Source organism: Stegodyphus dumicola, chromosome 11 (genome assembly GCF_044657685.1).
Source record: "Stegodyphus dumicola isolate Sdum_Otavi_A_Nest chromosome 11, ASM4465768v1".
Classification (NCBI taxonomy): Eukaryota; Metazoa; Arthropoda; class Arachnida; order Araneae; family Eresidae; genus Stegodyphus; species Stegodyphus dumicola.
In genome coordinates, this window is record NC_140778.1 from 58,871,430 (window position 1) to 58,897,117 (window position 25,688).

General features: G+C 35.9%; 1 protein-coding gene and 1 long non-coding RNA gene across 3 annotated transcripts; one reads left to right on the forward strand and one right to left on the reverse strand.

Annotated features, from left to right (window-relative positions):
- On the reverse strand, positions 1-16,953 carry LOC146994043 (uncharacterized). Its single transcript, XR_015043971.1, has 3 exons — positions 16,850-16,953; positions 3,642-3,684; positions 1-154 (listed from the first exon to the last, which is right to left on the reverse strand). It is a non-coding gene; the product is annotated as an uncharacterized LOC146994043 (long non-coding RNA).
- LOC146994044 (uncharacterized) lies at positions 5,581-25,257 on the forward strand. Of its 2 annotated transcripts, none has more exons than XM_085826748.1 (2): positions 5,581-6,529; positions 19,751-25,257. In XM_085826748.1, exon 2 carries the CDS (start codon positions 19,758-19,760, stop codon positions 20,757-20,759), a length of 1,002 nt encoding a protein of 333 aa, XP_085682874.1. In that variant the 5' UTR covers positions 5,581-6,529; positions 19,751-19,757; the 3' UTR covers positions 20,760-25,257. Both variants share the same exon structure in this region, with proteins under 2 accessions (XP_085682874.1, XP_085682875.1).
- Positions 25,258-25,688: the final 431 nt, after the last annotated feature.

Consider the following 25,688-nt stretch of genomic DNA (forward strand, 5'->3'; position numbering starts at 1 on the left):
TTAAATCTGAAGAGCATAATTTTTTTCAATAATAAAATTCAACATAGATTTCATTCATCTTTGCCATATTTGTTCTATAGTTCGCTGTCTTTAATATCCTGTTCGATTTTTGTAAAAGTGAATTCTTTGTCACGCAATGTTTTGAGAACAGCTCCTAAACAAGAAAAGAAAAATTTATAATAATTTCACACTTAAGATGTTTTCAGTTTTTAAATATCATTGAAGTATTAAAAGATGCATATAAAATGCACTGAGTATTTCATATTTAAAAACTTACATTTCAGTAATTAAAAATTTAAGTTCATACTATCACACAGTAAACTTCAATTATATACCTTACACAATGTCTATAATTTCAAGTAAAAAATACCTAAAGATTTGTTTAGAACTGCAAGGTTAAGAAAGTCTTTAATGGCTATGTTTGTATTTAAGTACACGAGAAAAAACTTAATTTTTTATTAATTATATTGCATTAGCCTTTCCAATTTTACTCCTACATATAGTAAAGAATATTCGCTTTCTTACAGATATCTTTTTCTTAAATAAAGAGTAAGCAGAAAACTAATCACAACACTATATACATATAACAGAATACTTCATAAACATATACATGTTATTAACATATGTATATGCATTGACAGGCTATTTTACACATTTCAATAAACCAATACACAATTAAAAGTATTATCAGTAAATTCCTCCAAAATCAGAACACAAATCTTTAATTATGATAACAATGGCATCTCAGTTTGCAATATAAAATATTTTAAGTCTACATTCATGTGCATTCTAAGCAAACAGAAAGCTGAATAACAATAAAATTATAAATACCATAAAAAAGTTAAAAGCCACGTAGAATGATAGCAAGACTAAATGAAGTCTTCCTTCAAAAATCAATTTAAATTCAAAATTTTGCCTTCCTATTTAACATCTCAAAATAGGGTTACTGCTTTCACTAACTAAATTTCCTGTCTTGGCAAAATAAAAATTGTCACTTCTGTTGCAGGAAATATTTGCTGCAAACTTTGTATGCAAATAATCCAGTGAAAAAATTTAATTGTGGCTTGAATATTTTCTTTATTAAATAAATGAAAAATTCCCACGTAATATTAGTTTATGATCCACATGAAGCTTTTTACCTCTACCATATCATGCAGCTATTTTAAAATATATACTCTCATATAAAAGCCACAGAATGTTTTTACCAATATTAATATGGTATAAATCATTAATAAATCTTCTAAAAACAGCCCCAAAATTTCTGAATTTGATACCCAAAACCTAATTCTACGTAACTGTTAAAGTATGCATTCGCTTGCACATACTTAAAATGAATTATACACACTAAAACTTAACATAACATATTAACTTATAACATATTAAATTCTTAATTAGCAGGATGACTGAATTAAGGCAAAATATGAAAGAAATCTACCTGATAGAATAGTTGTAAAAGATATATTAAAAAAAAAGCTAATACTGTTTACCTTACACATGGCAGACATTGAGTAAACTGTATGCAGCTGGATTATTTATTAGGAATAGAAGTTAGATCAAAGTACCAGTTCTGGAAGGCTTTACCATTTGGTGCAAAGAAGCATCTCAATTTAAAAAAGAATAAAAGCTAATAGAATTTTATAACTTTTACGATCTAGTACAAATATTAGACACATAAACAACACTAAATGCCATTATTTACTTGCATATTTTCCTTCTTTGTGTACTTTACTCCTTAATTTTTCAGGATATGATTTAGAAACAGAGTTATGGTAAAAATGTGTACTGATAAAAAAATATTGCTGAAACTGATAAGTCCTTTGAATTATATACTATAGTGCAAAGAGGGATGGAATATGCGACTAAATATGATAAATCAGATTACAATAACATTAAACAAATAACATGAAAAACTGAAAAAGGAAATTTTATTTGAAATTATTTTTTAACTCTTGGAAAGCTAGACAGTATTTCAACTTATTAAATTCAATTACATCTTACCTTTGTCAAACCAATATTGGTACTTTTCCATTTTGCCGGCGCAAGCGATAAAGTCGCCCAAAATGGTACAACCGATGCCAAACAGAATATCCTCGCTGGTAACCTTTTACGTTTCATTTTCAAAACACATCGCAGCTATTTCTATCAGATTGAATGTTTCTTTCAATACTGGGATACAATGACATAGAATTTTTACCAGATAGTTCAATTTTATGTCCTAAGGCCATTCGCGGTAATTAAATCAATTAGGATGCAATCACACGCTCACCCAAAAATATAGAAAAGGCAAATTCAAGGGTTAAATTCATCAATTCTAATGAGAATGCACTAGCAAAGTAAACACTGCGGTTTTACATAATTTCTGAGTAAGCTATTCGTATGAATTGAAATAATTCCTGCATTTAAACTTGTATTCCAAATTAAGATTTAACTTGAAATTAATGTAGATAATTACTGAGAGAATTAGGGTAGTTTAACACTTGGGGTCACGTGATATGAAAAGGCGAATCAGAATGTTGTACCATGAAAGCATAGTAAATTCTTAAATTAATCTCTTTTTACAAATACAAATTGTCTTTCTACAAATTTATTGTCTTTATTTATTATCAATTTACAATATTTTAAACGATATTAAAATGTTTATGCCTTTAAAATTAAAATTTCTTAGAACTAACATTTGTTAACATTTTTTATGTGTATACTGTGTGTTGTCGCCAATAAAGTCTGGTTGGCAAGATTTGCGCCGGCGAAACGGAAAAGTACCCTGATATTTTGAAATTGTTTTATAATTTTCATAAATTTACTATTTTAGGGAGGCTCGGTAGCACAGTGGCTAGTGCTTCACGCAGAAGCACCAGAGGTCTGGCGTTTGATTCCCAGGCTAGGCAAGGTTGGAACAGCCTTTCATCCCTTAAGTGGGTCGATAAAATTAGTACCAAGTTCCATTGGGGACTTAATACCGGGGGCCTGCAACAAGCTGACTTATGCACAAACACCCCAGAGCTCACCATCTAGAAAGTAGATATCAAGGCCATGGCTCTCTAAGGGCTGTTTGTGCCATCCAGTTTAGTTTTAAGTTTTACTATTTTAGTAACATAAAAACACATCTGTAACAGGTTTGGTTTAGGTTTATTTGATTACTGCAAAGCACAATAGGGTTATCTGCCTAAGGTAAGGAATGCCTTCGTGAAGGACTTTCTAAGGGAAACTGGCTCGTATACATGTTACACATGGGGAAAACCACGGAAACGACCATGCAGCCAGACCGTTCGCGGGATTCGAACATCGAACCAAGCTACCAGTTTTCAGCGACTTTACCACTGGGCCGTTGGCGGGCCTTTTATTACACAGGACCTGTGTGTGCAGGATCACCTTCGAAATTAAGAGAGTTGTATTTAAAATCGGTGCTAAACTAAAGCTGCTTTCTTGCCTAATTTTATACTATTGAAAATACGGGTAATTGTCAAAATTATTCGTATTCAATATGTGTAAGATTATTAATGAGCTGCCAAACCACAGTTAACCATCTAATATACTACATTCAACGTTATTATTTTTCTTTTTGAATGTCAGGTTTTCATTATTTCTGCCAATATATCTGTAACAGGACATAAAGATTGAGTTAATGTAGAATAGAAAATTACCTTGCAACATATCCAATACGACTTAGTGGCAGTACTTCATTCTCTAGAAAAAACATTTTAAATTATTATACTTAAACAAAAAATTCATATTTGTTACAGCAAAACATCATTAACACAATAAACCAGAGTTGAATGCCAATATAGTTTAACTAGATTCTTGAAAACTAGTTTATTACTTTCAATTTAATTTTAAAATAATAAAAAATAAGGTACGTATTATGACTACCTAGATATCTCGCCTAAACTGGCAATCCTTGTAGGTTATACAGGTTAAACCTAACATAGTTATAGAGGGCACTGAGATAGAGAGTATTAATCCCACACTAGGGACTCTTAACATTTGGTGGGAACAGTTTGAAAAGTGAAACGGATATTTATAGTGAACCAACGCAAAACAAAAACAATAGTCCTTTAGGGACGAAGCCCCTTTGAACTAATAAATAAATTAACAGCTTTTAGCTATTTTTTCTTCTTGTAAAAAATCGACATACAGAATATTTTTATAAAATAACAGTACTTTAAGCATGCATTTTCCACATATTTAACACAATAATTCATTCTAGCTCTGTTGCAATACTGGCAAAGGTACTCCTCTGTTATTAGGACGGGATTCAGAAATGTACAATGAAACCTCGAGATACGAGGAAAGTACGAGCAAAATAGAAGCATTCACTCGAGTAACGAGCAATGAGCCAGGCTGTCGGTATGGGTGGAGCCATTTTCCTATCCGGCTCAACTCGGGGAATCCCTTCGTCCAATGCCAATGGATCAAGGATCAAGGAAGTGCAATTTACGGAGTTCATAGGCAATTACGCCTTTACCTCCACATATTCAAAGGAATTTAAATCATCCGAAAGAGGGTATTGTCAAATAGGGTAAAAATTTTGATAAGCCGAATGACTTGGAGTAAGTGCCTTCACACTGAGTCAAAAAAAAGGCAAAAAACTCAGAAGGTCTTAATTTTGCGCCGAAAAAGGGCCAGAATAATTTAGATAGGGGCAGCCAGATAAATTTTGACTAGAAAAATAAAAGGTGAAGTTTGATAATCATTTTCTTTGCATACGTCAGATGAAGAATACGCAGGGGAATTCCGATGCGCGAGGTGGGAAGGAGGGGGGAACCTGTTAACAGGTCGAAAAAGTAGTTCTGTCAGTGATCAGCTGGGAGGGAGAAGTTTCATTTTTGACCGCTATTCAATGCGGTTTTTAAAAGCCAAAAGGACGCTGTTAAGCGCCTAAGAAAGTTCCTTTTTAAAGGAAGAGAGAAGTTAAAGTTTAAAGAATCTTTTTCAGTTTAAAATATCTTTTTCAGTTTTATTGCAGTTGATAGATTAAAGTATGTTAAATCAATCCTATTTGACTGTGATGTTTCTTATTAAAGAAACGTTAAGGAGGTTCCTCGAGTTAATGCCGTGTGCATTAAAGAACTTTAGAGGCGGGGGGGTTAAGGAACGAGAGGTAGTTATTCACGTGGCTATCAGTGTGCTCATATCTAGCCCGTTTAAATGGCAGAGCTGAATATTCCCTGTTAAAAACCGCTCTGGGTCTTTTTCGGGAGGAAGCAACAGCAGGATCGTATACGGGTAGCATATGAAGCACAGGATTTGCAACACGTTGAATATTTTTGAAAAATTTTTCCGAAAGTCGCTGTATATAGCGATTAATGGGCATAATTTTGAGGTCGTTATGAATCTCTTCGTTCCGTACAAACCACGGAGCTTTTAGAATTTGCCGAAGCATTTTAGATTGAAAAATTTGGACATGTTTTCTGTTAGTCAGTGCACATGGGCCCCATACGGGACACGCATATGTAAGAACCGGCCTAATCATTGACTTGTAGAGCAAGATTTTGTTATCAGTTGACAGGTCGCTATGACTAGCTAAGAGGGGGCGTAGGGCGGTTTTGACAGCTGTCGCACCCGCTATGATCCAATGCCAATGATTTGAAAATTTCGGAGTGCCTATGGTTCAAAACCATTTACCTCCACATCAGAATTACTAAAAGTGAGCAGAAATAGGAAAAATTTGGCATAAGTGATTTACTTGATGCTCAATAGAGGGAGCCACAGGCTCGAGAAAGCTTAGGGATAGAGATAAGATAGTAAAAACTTAAGTATCATAATCTTTTTATAAGTTTTTAGGTTTTTATAATTTTTTTGTATTTTATATTTTAAAATTTTTTTGGTTTTTATAATTTTTTATACACAATACAAACACTAAAGCAAAAAGCGGATAGGAAAGAGTTTACGATTAATAGGCTCATTGGCATGTGGCTTGTGTAGGATAGTGCAAATAATAAAAGGGAACGCGATGAAAATATTCATAGGCAGATTTTAAAATCTGCGGGAGATGTGATTCTATGCGAACAGATTGATAACTTTGCTAGAAGATCTTGATTGCAGGTATTGATGATGATAAAGCAATTATATGGCAGCTCGCTGAAGAGACGTCCTTCCTTCATGGCGCGGGGGCTGGAACTGAGGTTGAGACCTTCCAGTGGAGTGGTGTTTGAGACACCAGGGTGCCTGTGCCAGAGGCACTACCCCTTGTAGATCATATTAGACGTTTCGATTCACAATACAGTTAGCCAAAAATAAAGAGTATCGAACTTTTTTTTATAAATACTTTATGATTTTAGATTGTTTCGTTATTTTTTTATTATTATTATTATATAATATTTTATTATTTTTTTTCTTTTTAACATTTCCCCCCCCCTTTTTCTTTAAGTGAGCCTGAACTCTTTTTTTTTTTTTTTAGAATAAACAAGGCCAGAAAGCAGTCGAGCTGGTGAATAATCCTGGAAAGGAATGTGTTAATACATGGACAGAGAAGTGTGAAGATTTTGGTGCCGAAGAAAAGATAAGCAGTAAAACAACATTGAAGCTACTGGTAAATATAAAAACAGTACAAGTACACCATATAAAGAAAACAGTATAATATAAATAAGAGAGATAAAAAATTAGTACACCGTTACATAATCCAAATATTTAGTAAGGCCAGCGGCCTGTCTTTGTTATTCAGATCATTAAAGTCATATGTTGCAATCTTAATGGCAGGGTTGGTAAGGGTACTTTGTTTCATGTGGAATGTTTTTGCTATTTTATAATAAAAGGACCTTAGCATACATACACCAAGTTCCTCATGAATACGGTTGTTCCTGATGTACCAGGGAGCATTAACAATCTGCCGAAGCATGATATTTTGAGCAATTTGTAGTTTTCCACGATATCGATTGCAAGCATAAGCCCAGACAGGGCATGCATAACAGAGTAATGGACGCATAATGGTTTTATAAATGAGCAGTTTGTTATCGACAGATAAAACACTGTTTCGAGCAATTAAGGGGTAGAGTCTAGCTTTACGAGCTCGAAACTTTTGCATACTAGCTGTAATGTGTGGGTTCCATGAGAGTGTCTTACTGAGGATCACCCCTAGATAAGGGACTTGCTTGGCCCAGGGGATGGAGTTTCCATAGAATTTCAGGTTAGACTTGAATTTTTGCTTTCTGGTGAACATTATTGCTTGAGTTTTGTTGATATTGATTTGAATTTTCCATTTGATCAGCCAAGCCTCTAGTGAATGTATGTATCTTTGTAATCGTTGTATAACTGAACCAGCAAATGCACTTTGTGATAGGATAGCAGTATCATCAGCATACATAGCTAATGTTATGTCGTGTGATGTTGGGATGTCGTTCACATAGATATTGAAGTATGTGGGTCCTAAAAGGGATCCTTGTGGGACCCCAGCCCTGATGGGGTGAGGTGCAGAGTTTGTACCAGATACGTGAACGACAAAGTTTCTACCTGCTAGGTAGGACTTAGTGATGTTTATGATGTAGCCAGGGAAACCCAGGCTGTGTAATTCGTAGGTGAGTGCCTCAAGCCAAACTCTGTCGAAGGCTTTTGCTATGTCAATAAAGACTCCTCCAGTGACTCTTCGGTTCTGAAATCCCTCAGAGATGAGTTCCACGACTCAATATAGCTGGTTGGTGGTGCCAAGGTCTTTTCGGAATCCAAACTGGTAGGGAATGAGGATGTTGTTGCTTTCCAAGTAGTTGTTAATTCTATTGAGGAGTACAGCTTCAAAGACCTTGCTTAGTGAAGAGAGTAAACTGATAGGTCTATAGGATTCAGGACTGGATGAAGGTTTACCAGGTTTAAGAATGGGAATAATCTTGGCAGTTTTCCAGAAGGCAGGATAGTGTTGTAGCAGAAGCATTTTATTGAAAATTTTGCAGAGGAGAAAGATGATCTTGGTAGGTAGTTTCTTAATCATTTCATTCGTGATTCCATCTAGGCCAGGACTTTTCTTCTTCTTGATTTTATTGACATAGCTAGTCACCTCCGAAGGCATGACAGGAGGGATGTTGTTAGCGTATGGGTTTGTTGGGAGGAGTGAAAGTAGTTGACAAGTATATCTGTTTGGGGGTCTTGAATGTTGTTAGTGCAAAACTGAGATTCCAGGAGCTGTGCAAGTAATTCTGCTTTCTCAGTTTCTGTGTAGAAGATCCTTTGTGGGCCTTTAAGGGGCGGAATGTTATTGTGGCATTTGGTGTACCTTCTAATAGCTTTCCACCGAGAATTGTCATCTGCAGAGAACGAATTGAGGTAGCTGGTCCAGTTGTTTTGTGATTGTTGTTGTGTGAGAGACATGACTTTGTTGCAAAGTCTATTGAAGATCTGCTTATCCTCTCGACATCTAGTTCTTTGAAACTGTCGTCTAGCAGCGTTGCGTTTCTTGGTAAGCTTGGCAAGCTCTCTAGATCTGTGAATCTTTTTCTTGATGATTTCCTGCTGTGCATTTTTATAGGCCTCATTTATTTTGGTGGTAAATTCCTGAATTAAACTATCAATGTGGTCCCCAGTGTGTATTGTTGGTAGTGTGTATGGGATGTTGTTTAGAGCTTTGGCGTAGTCACGCCAGAGAGTTCTGAAGGCTCTGGTGTCTGTTGTGGTATAACTACTAATGTCCAGAATCATACGAACCGGATTGTGGTCAGATGATAATTCATCCAGCACGGAAATATCCAGTGGGATACTGGTATTTCCGAGCAGGAAGAAGTCTAAGATTCCAGTAGACTTAGTAGTGTACCGTGTTGGGGTTTTAGGAGCTGCTATGTGTAACTGGGCAGAGGTAGCCAAATTAAAGATTACACGTCCATTGTCATTTGAGTTATAGCAGTTCCATGCTCTGTGTCGTGAATTTAGATCTCCACCTATGATGATATGTTTGCCCAGAGTGAGTAGAATTTGTAAGTCAGCCAGGACTGCTTGAGCATTACGTCCTGGTGGTATGTAGGTGGAGACAAAAGTGTATGTTGTTGAGGTATTTGTAGTGAGAGAGATAGCTGAGGCCTCAACGACCGAAAGCTGTGGTATTGGAATTGGTGAGTGGGGAATACAGCGTTTAATCAGCAGTGCAGTTCCACCCCCCCTGGGGTGGAGAATGGTTGGTGGCCTGTTAGATCTATGCACAGCATAGTTTTGAACGAAGATTGGGGTGGCAGGGCCAAGCTTGTGTTCTTGGAGGAACATAATATCTGGGTCATGCTCATTTATAAAGTCCCTTAATTCTAAGATTTTTTGGGACAGTCCATTACAGTTCCATGTAATGATGTGCAGATGAGTAAAAACATTATACATTATTATTACAATTAGAACCAAATACATCTTCAAAAAGTTCAAATAGAATAAACAATTTATCAATAGCATTTTCAGTTTTATGGATTTCAGGTAATTTAGCAGATATTTTCTTTAAGATATTTACAATAGAACAACCTTTAAAAATATTGACAACTTCTTTAATTAATTTTGCAACATCGAGCAGGCCTGCAAGGCCGTGATCATTATTGCTGTCGTTAGAGCCATTGGGCTGAACAACGTTACGTGTATTAACATTTTGGTTGCTGACATTCATATCTGAAATGACAGGCTGTGTGTTAAGACCTTTGTTGACAACACTGGCATATGAAATGCCTGCTTTGATACTAGAGTCCTTAATTTTTTTATCCCCAGCTGGGGCTGGTTTTGAAGTAGGGCCGTGCTTATTTACATTGCCAGCTCCTTTAATGGGCTGGGTGGCAGGAAATTTGGGACAACCACGGTAGTTAGCCGGGTGCCCTTCTTGAAGACAATTGCAACAGCGTGGTTTGGCTAAAAATTTTTCTGTACAATCCTCAGTTTTGTGCGCCCCTGCACACTTCACACACCTAGGTTTAAGTTTACATGTGTCAGAGGAGTGATGGAAGTGTTGACAGTTATGACACTGTGCAACACTTCCGTTCACTTGATACACTTTAACAGAAACATAAAAACCAAGAAATTTAGTCAAGTCATATATTTTTTCAGCCCCTGGGGCTTTTTCAATTTGAACCTGGTATAAGGGCATGGGGACCCTAGTTTTTATTTTGTGTATTTGCGCCACACGACGCACTTTGTAGCCCTGGTGAGTAAGTTCTTCATGTATATCTTCGACAGGGCAGTCTATTGGTAATCCGCGAATAACAACCTTTAAAGGTTTATCCATTTCGGCCAGAATTACATAGTGGTTAATTTTTTTTTTGAGCCTAAGTAATTTGTGATGGCCCGGTGGACATCCTCATTTTCTGGAAATATTTTTAAGAAGTCCCCATTGACCTTACCAGCAAATTCATACCGTACATCATCTTTTAATTTCTTCATGAAATCGTTAAACTTAATATCAGGTTTGACCATAATTGGTCTTGGTTTGTGAATTTTCACATCAATAACATTATTTGTATTATCATTAATTATCTGCACATCATTATCATTACAATCATCATTTTCTTTAGTACTTAATTTTTCAAACTTGTTAGTTAACGGCAGGTCAACATTGCATTTGATTAATTTTTTTGGTCTGACGGTATTCTTAGGCAGAATGAAACCGTCTTCATCTCTGTCATCATTAATAGATCGTTTGCTTTTCTTTTTTGATGGCCTCTTAGGCTGAGTTTGAATTTCAGAATTTTTAACATTAATTATTTCAGCATTATTTACATTATTACATGTACTATTTCGTGTGACAATTTCATCTTGCAGTCGATTAACATAAAAATCATGTACATTTAAATGTTCAGGATTATTTTCACCAAAAAATTCACACTTACCTTGGAATTCTTTGATTAGACCTTCACCAAATGCACGATGTATTTGAAAGTCCTTTTCCATAGCAGCGCGGATTGTAACGTCCTGGAAAGTTCGAAACTGTCCTTGAAGCACAATTCCTCGCGTTTTGATATCAGCATTTATGATTTCGATGAAATGCGAAGCACGTATGAAATCAGAGACATCCCAAGTATTTTTCACTAGAAGCTCTTGCCAGCGATCATCGAGTATATTATTTCCATATTCAATAACATCCATAGCCAGATTCAGTATCGGTTGAGTATCATTCGGGGTGGTATCCATATCAGAGTTTAGCGGGGGAAACTCATTTCCCTCCATGAGTGCGTTGGTTAAAACACAGAGATGAATTCCAATAGAGCGAGAAAAAATTAGCAGAAAAATTCACACAGCACAAAACCGTAGTGAACACACACAAATCATATGGGAAAAATCACAGGATAATCCGTCAAGAAGGCACTCTGAGGTTGAGAGGGCGTGTCTAGCCCTTTTGGATGGTGGGTAGATGTCGAACTCTCGGTCAATCACGGCTCTCGGTCTCTTCTGTGAGCTGCGAATAGCAGGATCGTATGCTGGCATCTGTTGAAGTGATTGATTATCAATCTGTTCAATTTTAAGGAATAAATTTTGACTATGTTTTTTGATAAGATAATCAACAGGTTTAATGTTAAGGTCCGAATGAATCACATCTGTACGGACGTACCAGGCTGCGTTTAGAGCCATACGTAAAGCTTTACTTTGAAAAGATTGAAGTTTTTCCACATGAGTTTTTGCAGCAGTACCCCAGATTGTACATGCATACATAAAGACAGGTCTTATAATTGATGTATAGAGAAGAATTTTGTTTTTAATTGACAGATGGCTCTTTCGAGCTAAAAAGGGGTAAAGTTGGGCTCTAGCACCTTTCGCTTTGTTGAGAATATTTTCAATGTGAAGGCGCCAGAGTAATTTTGAATCAAGTACAACTCCTAGGTACTTGTAAGAGTTTGACCAGGGAACATAGTCATCAAAGAATTTAATATTAATGGAAGGGTACGGGAGGGGGCTACGTTTGAAGATCATAGCAGCACATTTAGCAACATTAATTTTTATTTTCCAAGTGATGAGCCAGTGCTCAAGGCTAGAGAGATATCTCTGAATGATTTGGACCAAGTTTTCAAGGCGTTTGTGTTGGGCTAGGATGGCCGTATCATCTGCATAAAGTGCAAGAGTGATACTAGGTGATTTTGGTATGTCATTTATGAAAATGTTGAACAAAATTGGGCCTAAAAGTGACCCTTGGGGGACGCCGCTTAGTATAGGACGGGGTGCCGAAATGAAAGAATTAACTCGTACAGAAAAAGATCTATTAGTGAGGTACGAATTAATTATATGAATTAAATGGACCGAAACGTCAAGTCGTATGAGCTTGGTAATGATTCCTATATGCCAAGTCCTATCAAATGCTTTGGCTATGTCAAGAAATAAAGCGCCAGTAAGCATTTTGTTACGAAACCCTTCGTGAATGAACTCCACTGTCCTCAGCAGCTGGTGCGTAGTGCAGTGTTTTGCTCGAAATCCAAATTGTTCATCAATCAGAACGTTGTGATTTCGGAGAAAATCATTCAGGCGTTTAAGTAACACAAATTCGTATATCTTTGATAACGATGATAGGAGGCTGATAGGTCTATAATTTTGAGGGTTAGAAAGGCTTTGGCCTGGTTTCGGAATAGGCACAATAAGTGCTTGTTTCCAGCTTTGAGCAAAATAGCAATTCTTTATCATAAAATTTATAAGCATTACTAAGAAAAATAGATAACTGGTGGGTAAGCGTTTTTGGGTTTGAGCTTGGTAATGTATTCGCTTACCTCGCTCATGGATGTATATTGTATTTCTCTCGCGAAAGGCGAGGAGAGGAAACGTTCAACATCTTGTGGGAAAGAACTTGCGTTGTTCGCAAAAATTCCTTCATTATGTGGTGTAAATTGAGTTTGAAGAGAATCCGCAATTAATTCGGATTTCTCAGCGTCTGTGTGAGCCACCGCTGCGTCCGTAGCTAAGGACGGAATGTTAGATTTGTGTTTGCGTAGGCGGGCTGATGCGCGCCAAAGACTGTTATCATTGGTCGTTAGGAACTGAATGTAATTCGTGTATTGTGATTGGAAGAACTGGTCGCATGATGCCTTGATCTCATTTTGGAGAGCACGGAGTTGAATTTTTAATCCAGGATTTCTATTTCTTTGCCAAAGTCTCCGTACTTTATTCTTTTCTTTAATTTTGAGTTTAATTTCTTGTGGTAATTTACGAAAATTGTGTCTAAGGGTGGGTTTTGATACTTCCTTATAAGTATCTGTTAAAATGGTCGTTAATTGATCAACTGCCGAGTCTATATCATGGCTGAATTTAATTTCAAGGGAGTTCAAATTTTTACTTTTAAGTTTGAAACAAAAATTGTCCCAGTTTGTAGAGACGAGTGCCGGAGAATTTTGATTAAAAATAGTACAGTTAAGGTCTATGATCACGGGGTTGTGATCTGAAGATAAACAGTTCACGTGATATCCAAAAGGGATGTTTCGAAAGAGTGCTAAATCAATGAATGAAGGGGCACCCCGTGAACCATATCTAGTGGGGGAATCCGGCGCAATAATTTTAATTTGGGCGCACTGAGCCCATTTTAGAAGGCCACGACCAGCAGGGTTTGATCTGTGACAACGCCAATGCTGATGGTGACAATTTAAATCACCAGCTATGATTAGATTGTTGGATAAGGTGAGCAATTTGTTAAAATCAACCACAGGTAAATTTCCACCTGGTGGAAGATAGGCAGAGATCATTACAAGGGAGGGCGAATTTTGAATGAAAATTTCAATGATTGTTGCCTCGAGTTTACTCATACTCGGAGTGTCAATTCTTTTGTGTGGTATTGAATTTTTAATATAGACACAAGTGCCACCATGATAAACATCACGAGTATTAGAAGCTTGTCTGTCATTTTTATATAATGCACAATTTGCAAGCTTGGGAGCTCTCCCTGGTTGGAGTTTGGTCTCTTGGACAAAAATAATATCAAAATCTTTCTCTTCCACATAGTCTCTAAACTCATGGAATTTGGATAGGATGCCATTGGCATTCCAGGTGCATAGTTTTAAGTTTTTCAATCCTTTCAAAGTATTGAATTTTACTGTCTGGGGATATCAGAGAATTGGAGAGTAATATAACTCTCAAAGATGTAGTATGCCGCGTCAGCACCAGATGGAGCCACTCTGAGCTGCGGTAAGGCGTTTTTGAATGCCATAAGAAGTCTGCTCTGGTCAATACCAGGCTGGTTTGAAATTTGAATAATTGCCAAAAGGATTTCGGTGCAATTTAGCGTCGAATTAGCTCCTAAGGGGACCGATAAATTTGGAATAATTTGGGGTGCAGCCTGTTGCATACCCGTAAGGGCTGCGAAGAATGAAACTCCAGGGCGAATATTATTTGCACTGGGTGTGGGTGCAGCCGAAAGTGTTGGAAATTGTATGTTGTTTTTGAGATTAATATTGTTTGCGTTGGTTTTTTCAGCGGTCAGGCTGGGTTTGGTGCTCGGTTTCGGGTTTTGTCTATTTCTTGAACCAGGAAATCTTGGGCAGGAGCGCCAGTTAGCGGCATGGTTCCCGGAGCAGTTGGCGCACTTGTTTGGCTCTTCAAACGGTTTCGGGCAGTCTTTGGCTTGATGTGGACCAGCACATTTTACACAGCGTCTTGGGAGCGTGCACACCTCGGACGAGTGAAAGAACCCTTGACAGCGCCAGCACTGTGAAGGGCCTTTCTGGCCTTTGAAGTGCTCCATAGCAACTTCGGTTCCCAGAAGTTCGGTGATATTGTAGATTTCAGCTGCTTTTAGACTATTGTATATCTGTAGATAGAACAGGGGCATCGGCATCTTAGTTTTCCATCTTTTTAGCTGTGAGATTTTATGGATTTTGAAACCGAGAACTTCCACCGCAGTCTGCACAACACTGAGTGGTGTGTTTGAGGGTAATCCCCTAATAACTATTTTAAGTGGTCTGTCAGATTTAAGAGTGTGGGATTTAAATTCTATATTATTGTCTGTTAAAAATCTAACGACAGTCCGGTAATCTGTTTCATTTAAAGTGTTGAGTTTGAGAAAGTCTATGCCCTGTTTTGATTGGACTGTCGGTGCGTGACGTTTAAGTTGGTTTAAAAGAAAGTACCAATCAGCACGAGGCTTGATAAAAATTGGTAGAGGTGCCTGTACTTTTGGTTTTTGGGTGTCTGCCGGCTGCTGAGTAGTATGTTCTGTATTATCAGTATTTGTCTGGATAGCATTGAAAGAGTTTGTAGTATTTATATTAGCATTATTTTCAGTAGAGATATTTTTATTATGGGATTTTTTAGCAATTAGATGTTTGGGTGGAATAACAAACCCTTCAGCATCAGTAGGGCGAGTACGTTTTTTATTGTCAGACTTTGGAGTTTCAGGTGTGATTTTAGGGTTTTCAGTAGGGGTGTTTTTAGTAGAATTTGGATTGATGGGTTCCGAAATATTAGGTTTTGAGGATTTAGATTGACATTCTTTAAAGAATTCGTCTTCGGTGGCAGGGAGGGTAAATAAGTTAACTCCTAGGTTAGTACAAAGAGTGTGGAGTGAAAATAAAATTCTCTCACCCTCATCCGTCATCTGTTTGATCATCAGTTCTTTTGCTGGATTATCAGAGCGTTGGAGTCTTTGAATATCGAAAAGCAAGTCCGTGTGCCGATTTTTCAGAGCATATATTTGGATGGCACTTTTTGATAATTCCATCGCTGAAGGTGAAGCAGGTGGAGGAGCGGTAGTATCCATGTCCGTATTTATCCGTAGTTGAGGAGAGGCAGCAGTAGCTGGCGGCGCCGTATTAGTGTTATCATTGTCGTGCAGGAGCTCTGAGCTCTTGCGTCCATCACTTTCTTCGTCCATGACGAGAATCATGTCGGGAATCCCTTCGTCAGATCACTCAGTGTTCTTATATATACGTGTTTGTGTACTTACAAGTTAATTGTTTTGACATTTAACATGAAAATAATTATTTCAAGATGCCTCGCAAGAAGATTGTTGCCTCAGATAGTGCTGCAAAGAAAAATAAGGAGCCATGGCCGTCGATATCAAGAAAGAAATCATAGATAAACATAAGCATGGTGAGGGAATTGGCGAAGACTTGCGGCCTTTCAACATCGAAAATCTACACTATTCTGAAGAAGCAGGAAGAAATTAAGAAACTTGATTTAGCCAAAGGAATGCTGGAACGAATTAAACTCGTTATCTCGAGGTTCCACTGTAGATATGTAAGCATGTATATATGCATGTATGCATATGAGTATACACATACATACATAAAGAATATACACATGCACACACGAGCACCTACATTTAAAAATGCATGCATATAGACACACATTTCTGAATCTGGTCCTGATAACAGAAGAATACCTACATGAATCATAGGATTTACATTAATCAGTTATTAGAATTCTTAAATGCAGAGGATTTACATTAATCAGTTTTATTAGAATTCTTAAATGCAGAGAATTTCATTTTCACTATCCGAAAATTCAGTTTCATTTCCAGCTGAAACTATATCAGGACAATCTCATTTATATTATTTCCCTCTAACAACTGAACATTTTAAAAACCTTTTCTATTCCATGGAAAACGAATGCTACATTAAACATATATTTTCTAAATCTGAAAATTTTAAGTTAGCTTAGAAACTGTAATCATTCTTAAAAAAGTTTGATTTATGCAGATGTTAGATCAATAAAATTACTTTCCTGTGAAAAAGTAATATGGCGTTGAACAACATGATTTTACACATCAAGATATACTGAGTGAAAATTCCTGAAATGTTTTATTTCTTGGTATCTTACTATGCAAGAATTGTATAAATAAGACTACCTCCCTTTTTAAAAAAAAATGTTTAGTAAATACTATGAAGAAAACTGGCTACATTATTTACAGTTCATAATTAATAGAAAATAAATCATTTCTTAGCTTATCAGAATTTATTTTTATCACATTCATAAACAGTACTAATTTAAACAAACATACCATTATGATTTCAATAACTATGAAATAGAAAATCCAAATCTGCGTCTTTGATGGTCTAGTAGATTGGACGTCTCGTTTACTACAATTCAGCAGGGTGCCGACTTCCCAGACTGTAATATATATATGTAATGATATTTTTAAATCAATTGATTAAATTAAATTCTATTATTATTGCTTAATAATGTGTTGGCGATTCTCTACCTAAATTGCATCCCTGTTCCTAAATTTTGGCGAAATCCTTTCTTTAGTATAAAATATATTAACCTGTTGGCGCCCGCCAAATCGCCAAACTCATAAATCTGTCATATTACATAAAGTACTTAAGAACACTCCTGATGAGAAGATAGCGTCACCTCGTGATTTCAATTAATATCGCTGATTGGAGGAGCCTCGTGACGTACACATATGTATAAGTAGGGCTTCTGCTCAAGGTACGAGGAGAACGCTTGTGAGATGGATGCTAAAATAAACCTACCACTTTATATTCGAAAATTTGTCTCATTCCTGTTGCCCCGGCTGCACAAAACAAATAATGTATGAGAAATTACATTTCATATATATATATATATATATATATTTAATTTACAAGGGAAAAAGCAACAAAAATATAAATAATTTCTTGATTTTATATAAGCATTTCTGCACATTTACAATTTTAATTTTTTTAACTATCTAGTTATATCAAAATGCATGATTTAGTAAAATATAATTCAAATAATTTAAGGTATTTTAGATCAAATACTAACTTTTCAATAAATTTTTTCATGCAAGTCTAATAATCAACATAACTATCAAGTTTTGACTTCGAAAATTATGTTAAGAGAAACCCGAAGCTGCAGTAAATAGTAATAAATTTATTCAAAACTGAAAGTAATGCATTCTTACTTTATTTTCTTTCTTTAACTATGGCAGATCTTTTAAAACAACAAAATCAAACAAACAAAGAAGAAATGCATTCATGAAAAGACTTAGGACTTACTTATTATTCATGAAAGGATATATTTCAGTAATTACAAGTACATGAAAATTCAGTATATATAAAATAAAATGAACAAAGTACCTGTGTTTCTATCGCATAAAATTTCCTGTTTTAATAGCACAATATCTTTGAGTTAAAGATTATATATTAAAGCAAATTTATAAAACTAAATTCAAAAATAAGAAATTAAATTTAGGGAAAACACCAAGCAAAAAAAAAAATTTGAATTTCATAAATAAATGAAAGTTACATGCTTTATTTTTTGGCATAAAATAGATAATATTTCCAGAACAGATTTCTGAACAATTAGTCATGTTAATATTGCCTTTCTTTTTCCATTAAAAGCTATTTCCTGCTTAATTACAGTATGCTTTAAGATAAATATTAAAACGTTTGAGTAAAAATAATATAACTATAAAAAGGTGTGACACATACAAACAGGAGTAACACAAACAGTAAGAAACAGACTAGTGCAAAATTTTTTCAATTTATTGATTTGGTATTCTATGTCATTAACAGTACCAAATCCTGAAAATGAATCATTAGGCTCGTACACAAAAGAACAACCCATGGAAAATCCCACTTCCTACACAGACGCTATTTATAAAATTTTATATAGGTGAAGAAAGTACGAGTATTAAACACTGAAAATATAAAATATTCACTTACTTTCTTCAAATAATTAGTAACATCGATGGATTCAGTCACAAACGCCAATCCAAGAACAAACTGTATTCTTTGCGAATTTACCATTCTTTTCGACCGCCATTGCTGACTTCACAAATATCCCACCACAACCGGAAGTAGAAAGTGTATGCTTTGCTATTGGTCAGTGAACAAGAATTGCAACGCTTTTTTTTCTTTATAATTAAACATATTAAGAAAGCCTCTAAATTAGCATATGAAATAAACTTACTTTTGCATTATATAAATTTATATTCACAGCATCTCTGTATTAAGGTAATAATTCAATTTTTCTACGAAAAATAGAAATGTCTGTGTATGCGCATGCTCAGTGTATAATCGCAAATCCGGTTAATTTTTATAATAAGTTAGCGTACAATTAACTATGTAAATTTTGAGTTCATTTAACTGGACCCTTGTACTTATTCTGTAGATCTCCATATTAAGAATGTCTTTAAATGTTTCAGGAAAAATATAAAATATAATATAATTATTTATTTACATTATTTATTTATATTTTCCTCATATAAAAATTATTAAAATCGCTATATCATTTTCCCCGTACATTAAACAAAATTAAAAAATGTTAGCCTCATGTGATTTTTATAACAAAGATTAAAGGAACTGAAATATATGTAAAATATCAGGATTCAACTTCAAATTTCGTAGAGTTATTATTATTATTATTAAATAAAAATATTAGTATATCTTTGATTATAATTAATGATCCTTTGGTCTACATTAAACTATTGTTCAAGAAGTTAAACGTTTTCGAGCATCTTTTGCTGTATTTATTATTCTATTCCTCGACATGAAAGATTTGCTAGTCTTATTCCAATTTAATTGCCCACATTTGCTAAATAAAATAAGGAGAGTATTGTACCAAACTCAGTAAGTACACAAATTTAATATACAGCTTATTCCAGTTAAATGGGTAATAGGATTTTGATAAAAGAAATTAAATTGTGTAAATTAATGTAAGTGTTGATATGAATAAAAATAACAAATTTGATATAAGAAAATAAATAAGTTATTTTGAAGATGTTTGAATTATGAAAATATAATTTTTTGCAAAAATGCACGTAAAGATTTAGCTCACATGTTAAAATTTATAGAAAAATTTTAGCCTCATATATGAATACCCCTTTTTTCATGTTCGTGGACAAGGAAAACAAAGTGAAATGCCAGAAATACACTAAATATTTTGAATTAATAAACTTCATTTTCAATCTTTTTAGACTTCGTATGAAGCAAGTTATTCGCTTCTTCTTAGAAGAGGTGGAACGACCAGAATCCAGACTGCAAATTTCTGAAAATGGAATAATCACTTTCCCTCCTAAGCTTACACTCTCAAATGGTACTCAATATGGAAGCGAGTTATTGCTGCCACTCTGTCGTACTTTCAATATCCGAGATACAATGGACTACGAAGCTGCCATTCAAGCTATTCCGCTTATTGAAGAAGCAAGTGACCACCTGAACGCTGCAATTCCCCTGATCAAGTCACTCAGTCCACACCACTTGAAATTCGTGGAACTCGGCCTTGCGGAAACTATTAACATTCGCAACAAATTCAAGGACGATATTACCTCAGTAAGTATAGACCACCCAGAAGCGTGTCTTTTTCGAAAACGTAAAACACCGTTTCCTGTTCTCCCCCTCCCTAGCATTGAAGAACCCTGCGAGTCTACGGACGCTGTTAAGGAAAACAAGTTCACTACGCCGAAGAAGATCGCACGTCTTAACAGCCCTGAACCAGTCCCGCAGCCGGAGTTAAGCAACCAATTTAATGCTCTAGCGAGTGAAGAAAACATGGATACGAACGCTGCTGATAATACTGAAAACCCTATTCTCACTAATAGCCTGTGCAACGTCCCTCACGTTATGATAAATACTACGGATGAGCACCATCAAATTCTCACGGACATCAGTGAAAATACTGAAGCCAAGTTCATAGGCAAATTCCATCACGACTGTCTCCGTGTTATTCCTGAAACTTTGCAAGATTACATTGCAAAATTTTTAAATCAACGTTCCATTGGATTCTTCCTGGTGAAACACAAAAATGACAGACCCAGAAAAATCGTGATAAAAGGACTGCCCGTTAATACTGATGCTGATAAAATTAAGCAAGCTCTGACGGACTTAAACTTTCAAGTGCATAAAATTGCACGGCTCAGAAATTTTCGTACGAAAGCTCCCCCTGCCTATTTTCCAAGTCCAACTGCGTCATACTCTGAATATTGATGAAGTTTATGATATCCAGCGACTCCTTCGATTTGCCGTGCAGGTCGAGAAGTATAAACCAAGATTCTCTGTGTATCAATGTTACAACTGCCAAAAAATTGGACATTCATCTGATAGCTGCAAACTCCCCCCCAAGTGTGTGAAATGTGCTAAAAACCACATCTCTGCGGAGTATGATCGTAAAAAGACTGACGAACCTACCTGCAGCAACTGCTCAAAAAACCACGTTAGTTCTTATCGTGGTTGTGAGTATTTTCGGAAATTTACGAAAAGTCCTCATCCTTCACATACAAGACCAGGCGTGAGTTATGCTGACGCAGCTAAATCACAAATTCCCCCTGTGCCTCGAACTCCTAAAGAAACTGATGATACCCAGCCTCAACAGATTCAAGACATCGGTTACCCCGCGAAAGAAAGTGATTTTAAATCTATACTGGACCTTATGAACATTTTCAAACAGATACAAGAAATTTTCAGTAACGACTGCATTAGAAAGTTTGTTGCAGCTTTCAAAGAAAATCATCAACACCTTCAAGCAGCCCCTAGCAACCCCGAAAAACTACTAATTCTGATGAACATCTTTCAATTAGCGAGTGACTAAATTTTTCACCGTACAACTCTTTTTTCTCCAGGATCATGAAGCCTTATTGCAGCGTTAGCGCCGATAAGTTAAGCAGCAGGGACAGGACTTGGATGGGTGACCACCTGAGAACTCTCCCGTGCTCCGCCCACCTCGTTCTCTATTCGTCCTTACTGGAGTACCACGGCTACTGGCTGGCGGATAAATATCTTCGGCGACTTATTTCCAGAAAACTTTTTCAGCTATGCATTACTGTCTGGGCATGTTATTTATCCCTACCCATGCTACTTTTGTTTCTTTTACCATACACTGTTCTCTCTTTTAGGAACTACCAATGCTATGGTAAATCAGAAGCTCGAAAATCGCCATTACATGTTATTCAGGGATAGCGCATCCGCGCCGGGGCCCGTTTATTGCGAACTGCGTTCGCCTGAGTCGTCGGATGCCTCAACCGTAAATAAAGCCATACATAATATTAGCAGATAAGTCACTAATACAAGAAAATCATCAACACCTTCAAGCAGACCCTAGCAACCCCGAAAAACTACTAATTCTGATGAACATCTTTCAATTAGCAAGTGACTAAATTTTTCACCGTACAACTCTTTTTTCTCCAAGATCATGAAGCCTTATTGCAGCGTTAGCGCCGATAAGTTAAGCAGCAGGCAGCAGGGACAGGACTTGGGTGGGTAACCACCTGAGAACTTACCCGTGCTCCGCCCACCTCGTTCTCTATTCGTCCTTACCGGAGTACCACGGCTACTGGCTGGCGGATAACTTTTCTTCGGCGACTTATTTCCAGAAAACTTTAACAGCTATGCATTACTGTCTGGGCATTGTAACAGCTTTACATAATATTAAAATCTTATAGTTTAAATAATTTAAATAGATGAACATTAAGGTATTTGTGAATGGCAATATTTGAAACCAGACTCGAGTGCCACGTGCAACTCTCGTAATTTATTTTAATATGTTAGAATATGTTTTCTCTTCTTATTTGTATGTCGCCATTTTTGAGTGTTAAATAAAAGTTATTGCTGTGTTCCATCATTGGAGTTGCTTCATTACGCCAAAGAAGTATTACAGTCTTGATTATTTTGGAGGCACCGACCAAGATCGAATAATTGTGTGTATTTTTATTTTATTAGTTCATCACTGAACATAATATTAGTGATACCAGATTATTACTTCCTGTTCATAAAGAATTGCTTTATTTTATTAGTTCATCACTGAACATAATATTAGTGATACCAGATTATTACTTCCTGTTCATATAGAATTGTTTTATTTTATTAGTTCATCACTGAACGCAATATTAGTGATACCAGATTATTACTTCCTGTTAATAAGAAATTGTCTTATTTTATTACCGTATTTGATATTATATTTAATATTCATTTTAGTTGTCCATACGGTAGATATATATATTGCTCTATGTTATTATTCTTATTTTAATCACAACTAATGTGGTAGAGAGAATGAACTTCATATAATTTAAATATTTCATTTTTGAGCTATTTTGAGGAAAAATAAGGAACACAGTGTTCGTTAATTTTAAACATAGAAACAATGTCTTACTTAGGAAGAGCTCGTAAGGAAGATTTGCAAAATCTCGCAGCTGAACTGGGAGTTCATGTGACTGCAGATTTGAAAATAGTTGATTTAAAAAAGAAAATTTTTGAAAGTAGAGATTATGATGAAGTCTTCGTCAAAGGAGTTTTAGACACAATAATAGAAGAACGGAAAGAGAGGGAGGAAAGGGAAAGAGAAGAAAGGAAAGAGAGGGAGGAAAGAGAAGAACGGAAAGAGGGGGAGGAAAGAGAAGAACGTAGGAGACAGGAAGAAGCAGAAGAGCGGAGAAGAAACGAACAGTATGAATTAGAGAGATTAAGACTTGAAGCAGAGACAAAGTCTCAAAATACCGGACAGATCCGGTAGAAAACGGAGCTGCGTCACCTTATGCAGAAATTTGGTGATAAGAAAGGAGATATCAGTCTATATTTGCTATTGTTTGAAAGGCAAGCAGAATGGGCTAAAATTGATAAAGAAGAATTTGTATCTCATTTACTAGGACTACTTCCTTACGAAGTAACCCAGTTAATAGCTAGAGAACCCTCCGATAAAGCTAAAGACTATGAGCACGTGAAGAATTTATTGTTAAGACAATTTAAACTAAGCCCGGAAAAGTTTAGGCAGAAATTTATGAAACATCAAAACAGTACCAAATCCACATGGGTGGATTTCAATTATGAAATAGAAAATTATTGCAAAGAATGGGTGACTGGTCTATGAGTTAAGACTTTTGATCAGTTGCTAGATTTGATGGTGCTTGACCAACTTAAACGTCGAGTTCCTCCTGAAATTCGAGATCATTTTCTTGATGAATGGGTAGAGATGATTTCATCTAAAAAATTAGCTGAAAAACTTGATGCCTATGAAAACGTTTGCGAAAACTTTCAAAAAAGGCCTGTAGTAGATCGGCAGAAAGAAAGATACAATGCACTAACTCATGGTAAATTGAGTTCAGATAATAAAAATAAAACTGAAAAAAAAATTGTCATCAGGATTTAATTCACAAAGCTGGTTTCATAGACCTAGAAGTCCACGTCCAGATGATAAATATGAAAAACGAAAAACGCCACAATGCTATCAGTGTGGGTCCTATCAACATTTAAGACCCCAATGTCCAAAACTTAAGAATAGTACTGAATCTCCTGCTAATCTTAACAGAATTAGTGCAAAACCAGAGGATAAATTTCTATTACCTTATACTAATATGGGTTACGTAAATGGTCATAAAATTCCTATATTAAGGGATTCAGGTGCTGGTATTGATATAGTTTGTCGCAAATACATCACGCCGGAAATGCTGACAGGTGAAAATGTGTGGGTGCAACAGCCATTAGATTTGAATCCAACCTGTTTACCATTGGCTGAGATCGAACTAAATTGCGATCTTGGGCGAGTAATAACTAAGGCTGCCATTATTAGAAATGAACTCGACAAAGGAAAGTATTTATTAGGCAATCGAACTTTTGCACTGTTGAATAAACAAAGAAAGGAACCTGATAATCATCCTCCCCAGGTTAATGCCGTCTCTACTAGAGTTCAAAGGAAAAGAAAAATAGCTGAAGAGAAGATCTTGGAACCGATGAAAGAAGAAAATAAAGCATCCAGAGATAACTTTGAAGAAGTTAAATCACCAGAATTAAACGTGGAAGATGTTCACGAAAATTTGAAAAACGATAAAGAAATTAATATTGAGAATCATTTTGCAATGCAGCGTTATCATCATCTTTCGGCTTTTGATTTAATATCAAAGCCGCTACTAATAGACGAAGAAAACAATTGTCGAAAGCAAATGACAAATGAATATTATCCGAAAGGCACAGATGAACTGAAGAAAAGGCATTGTTGTGAATTATAGCTGAAGAACTGATCTAACATGGAAGAGATCTAGGCACCATCCAAAAAAAAAAAAAAAAAAAAAAAGGGAAGTCTAATTTGAACACTTTCCATTTTCTTCCTATTTAAATGTGGTGTAAAAATATCTGTTTAAAACTTAAAATTTTGACCTGAAAATTTGGAAACCTTTGAGAGAAAATATCTTTTCTCTTTAAGCAATTGAGCAAGCCGAGCTTATAAACTTTCGAATTTTACAGAACTTTTCCCTTCGGTAAAAGTCTCTCCGTTGGGGGAGAGGTTGTAACAGCTTTAAATAATATTAAAATCTTATAGTTTAAATAATTTAAATAGATGAACATTAAGGTATTTGTGAATGGCAATATTTGAAACCAGACTCGAGTGCCACGTGCGACTCTCGCACGAAGAATGTAATTTATTTTTAAATGTTAGAATATGTTTTCTCTTCTTGTTTGTATGTCGCCATTTTTGAGTGTTAAATAAAAGTTATTGCTGAGTTCCATCATTGGAGTTGCTTCATTACGCCAAAGAAGTATTACAGCATGTTATTTATCCCTACCCATGCTATTTTTGTTTCTTTTACCATACACTGTTCTCTCTTTTAGGAACTACCAATGCTATGGTAAATCAGAAGCTCGAAAATCGCCATCACATGTTATTCAGGGATAGCGCATCCGCGCCGGGGCCCGTTTATTGCGAACTGCGTTCGCCTGAGTCGTCGGATGCCTCACCTGTAAATAAAGCCATACATAATATTAGCAGATAAGTCACTAATACAAGAAAATAATCAACAAGAAAGTATTGAAAAAACTTACAATAATACTTACAAACAGCAAAAACGCGGGAGCGTTGCCAAAAAGCAGCCTACACGCAAGAAGCTCCGGAAAGAAATGAAAATTGCACTGACTGACTGACTGATAACTTAT

Coding starts and splice junctions, on each gene's coding strand:
- LOC146994044 (XM_085826748.1), top strand. CDS start 19,758: ATGAAGCAAGTTATTCGCTTCTTCTTAGAAGAGGTGGAACGACCAGAA.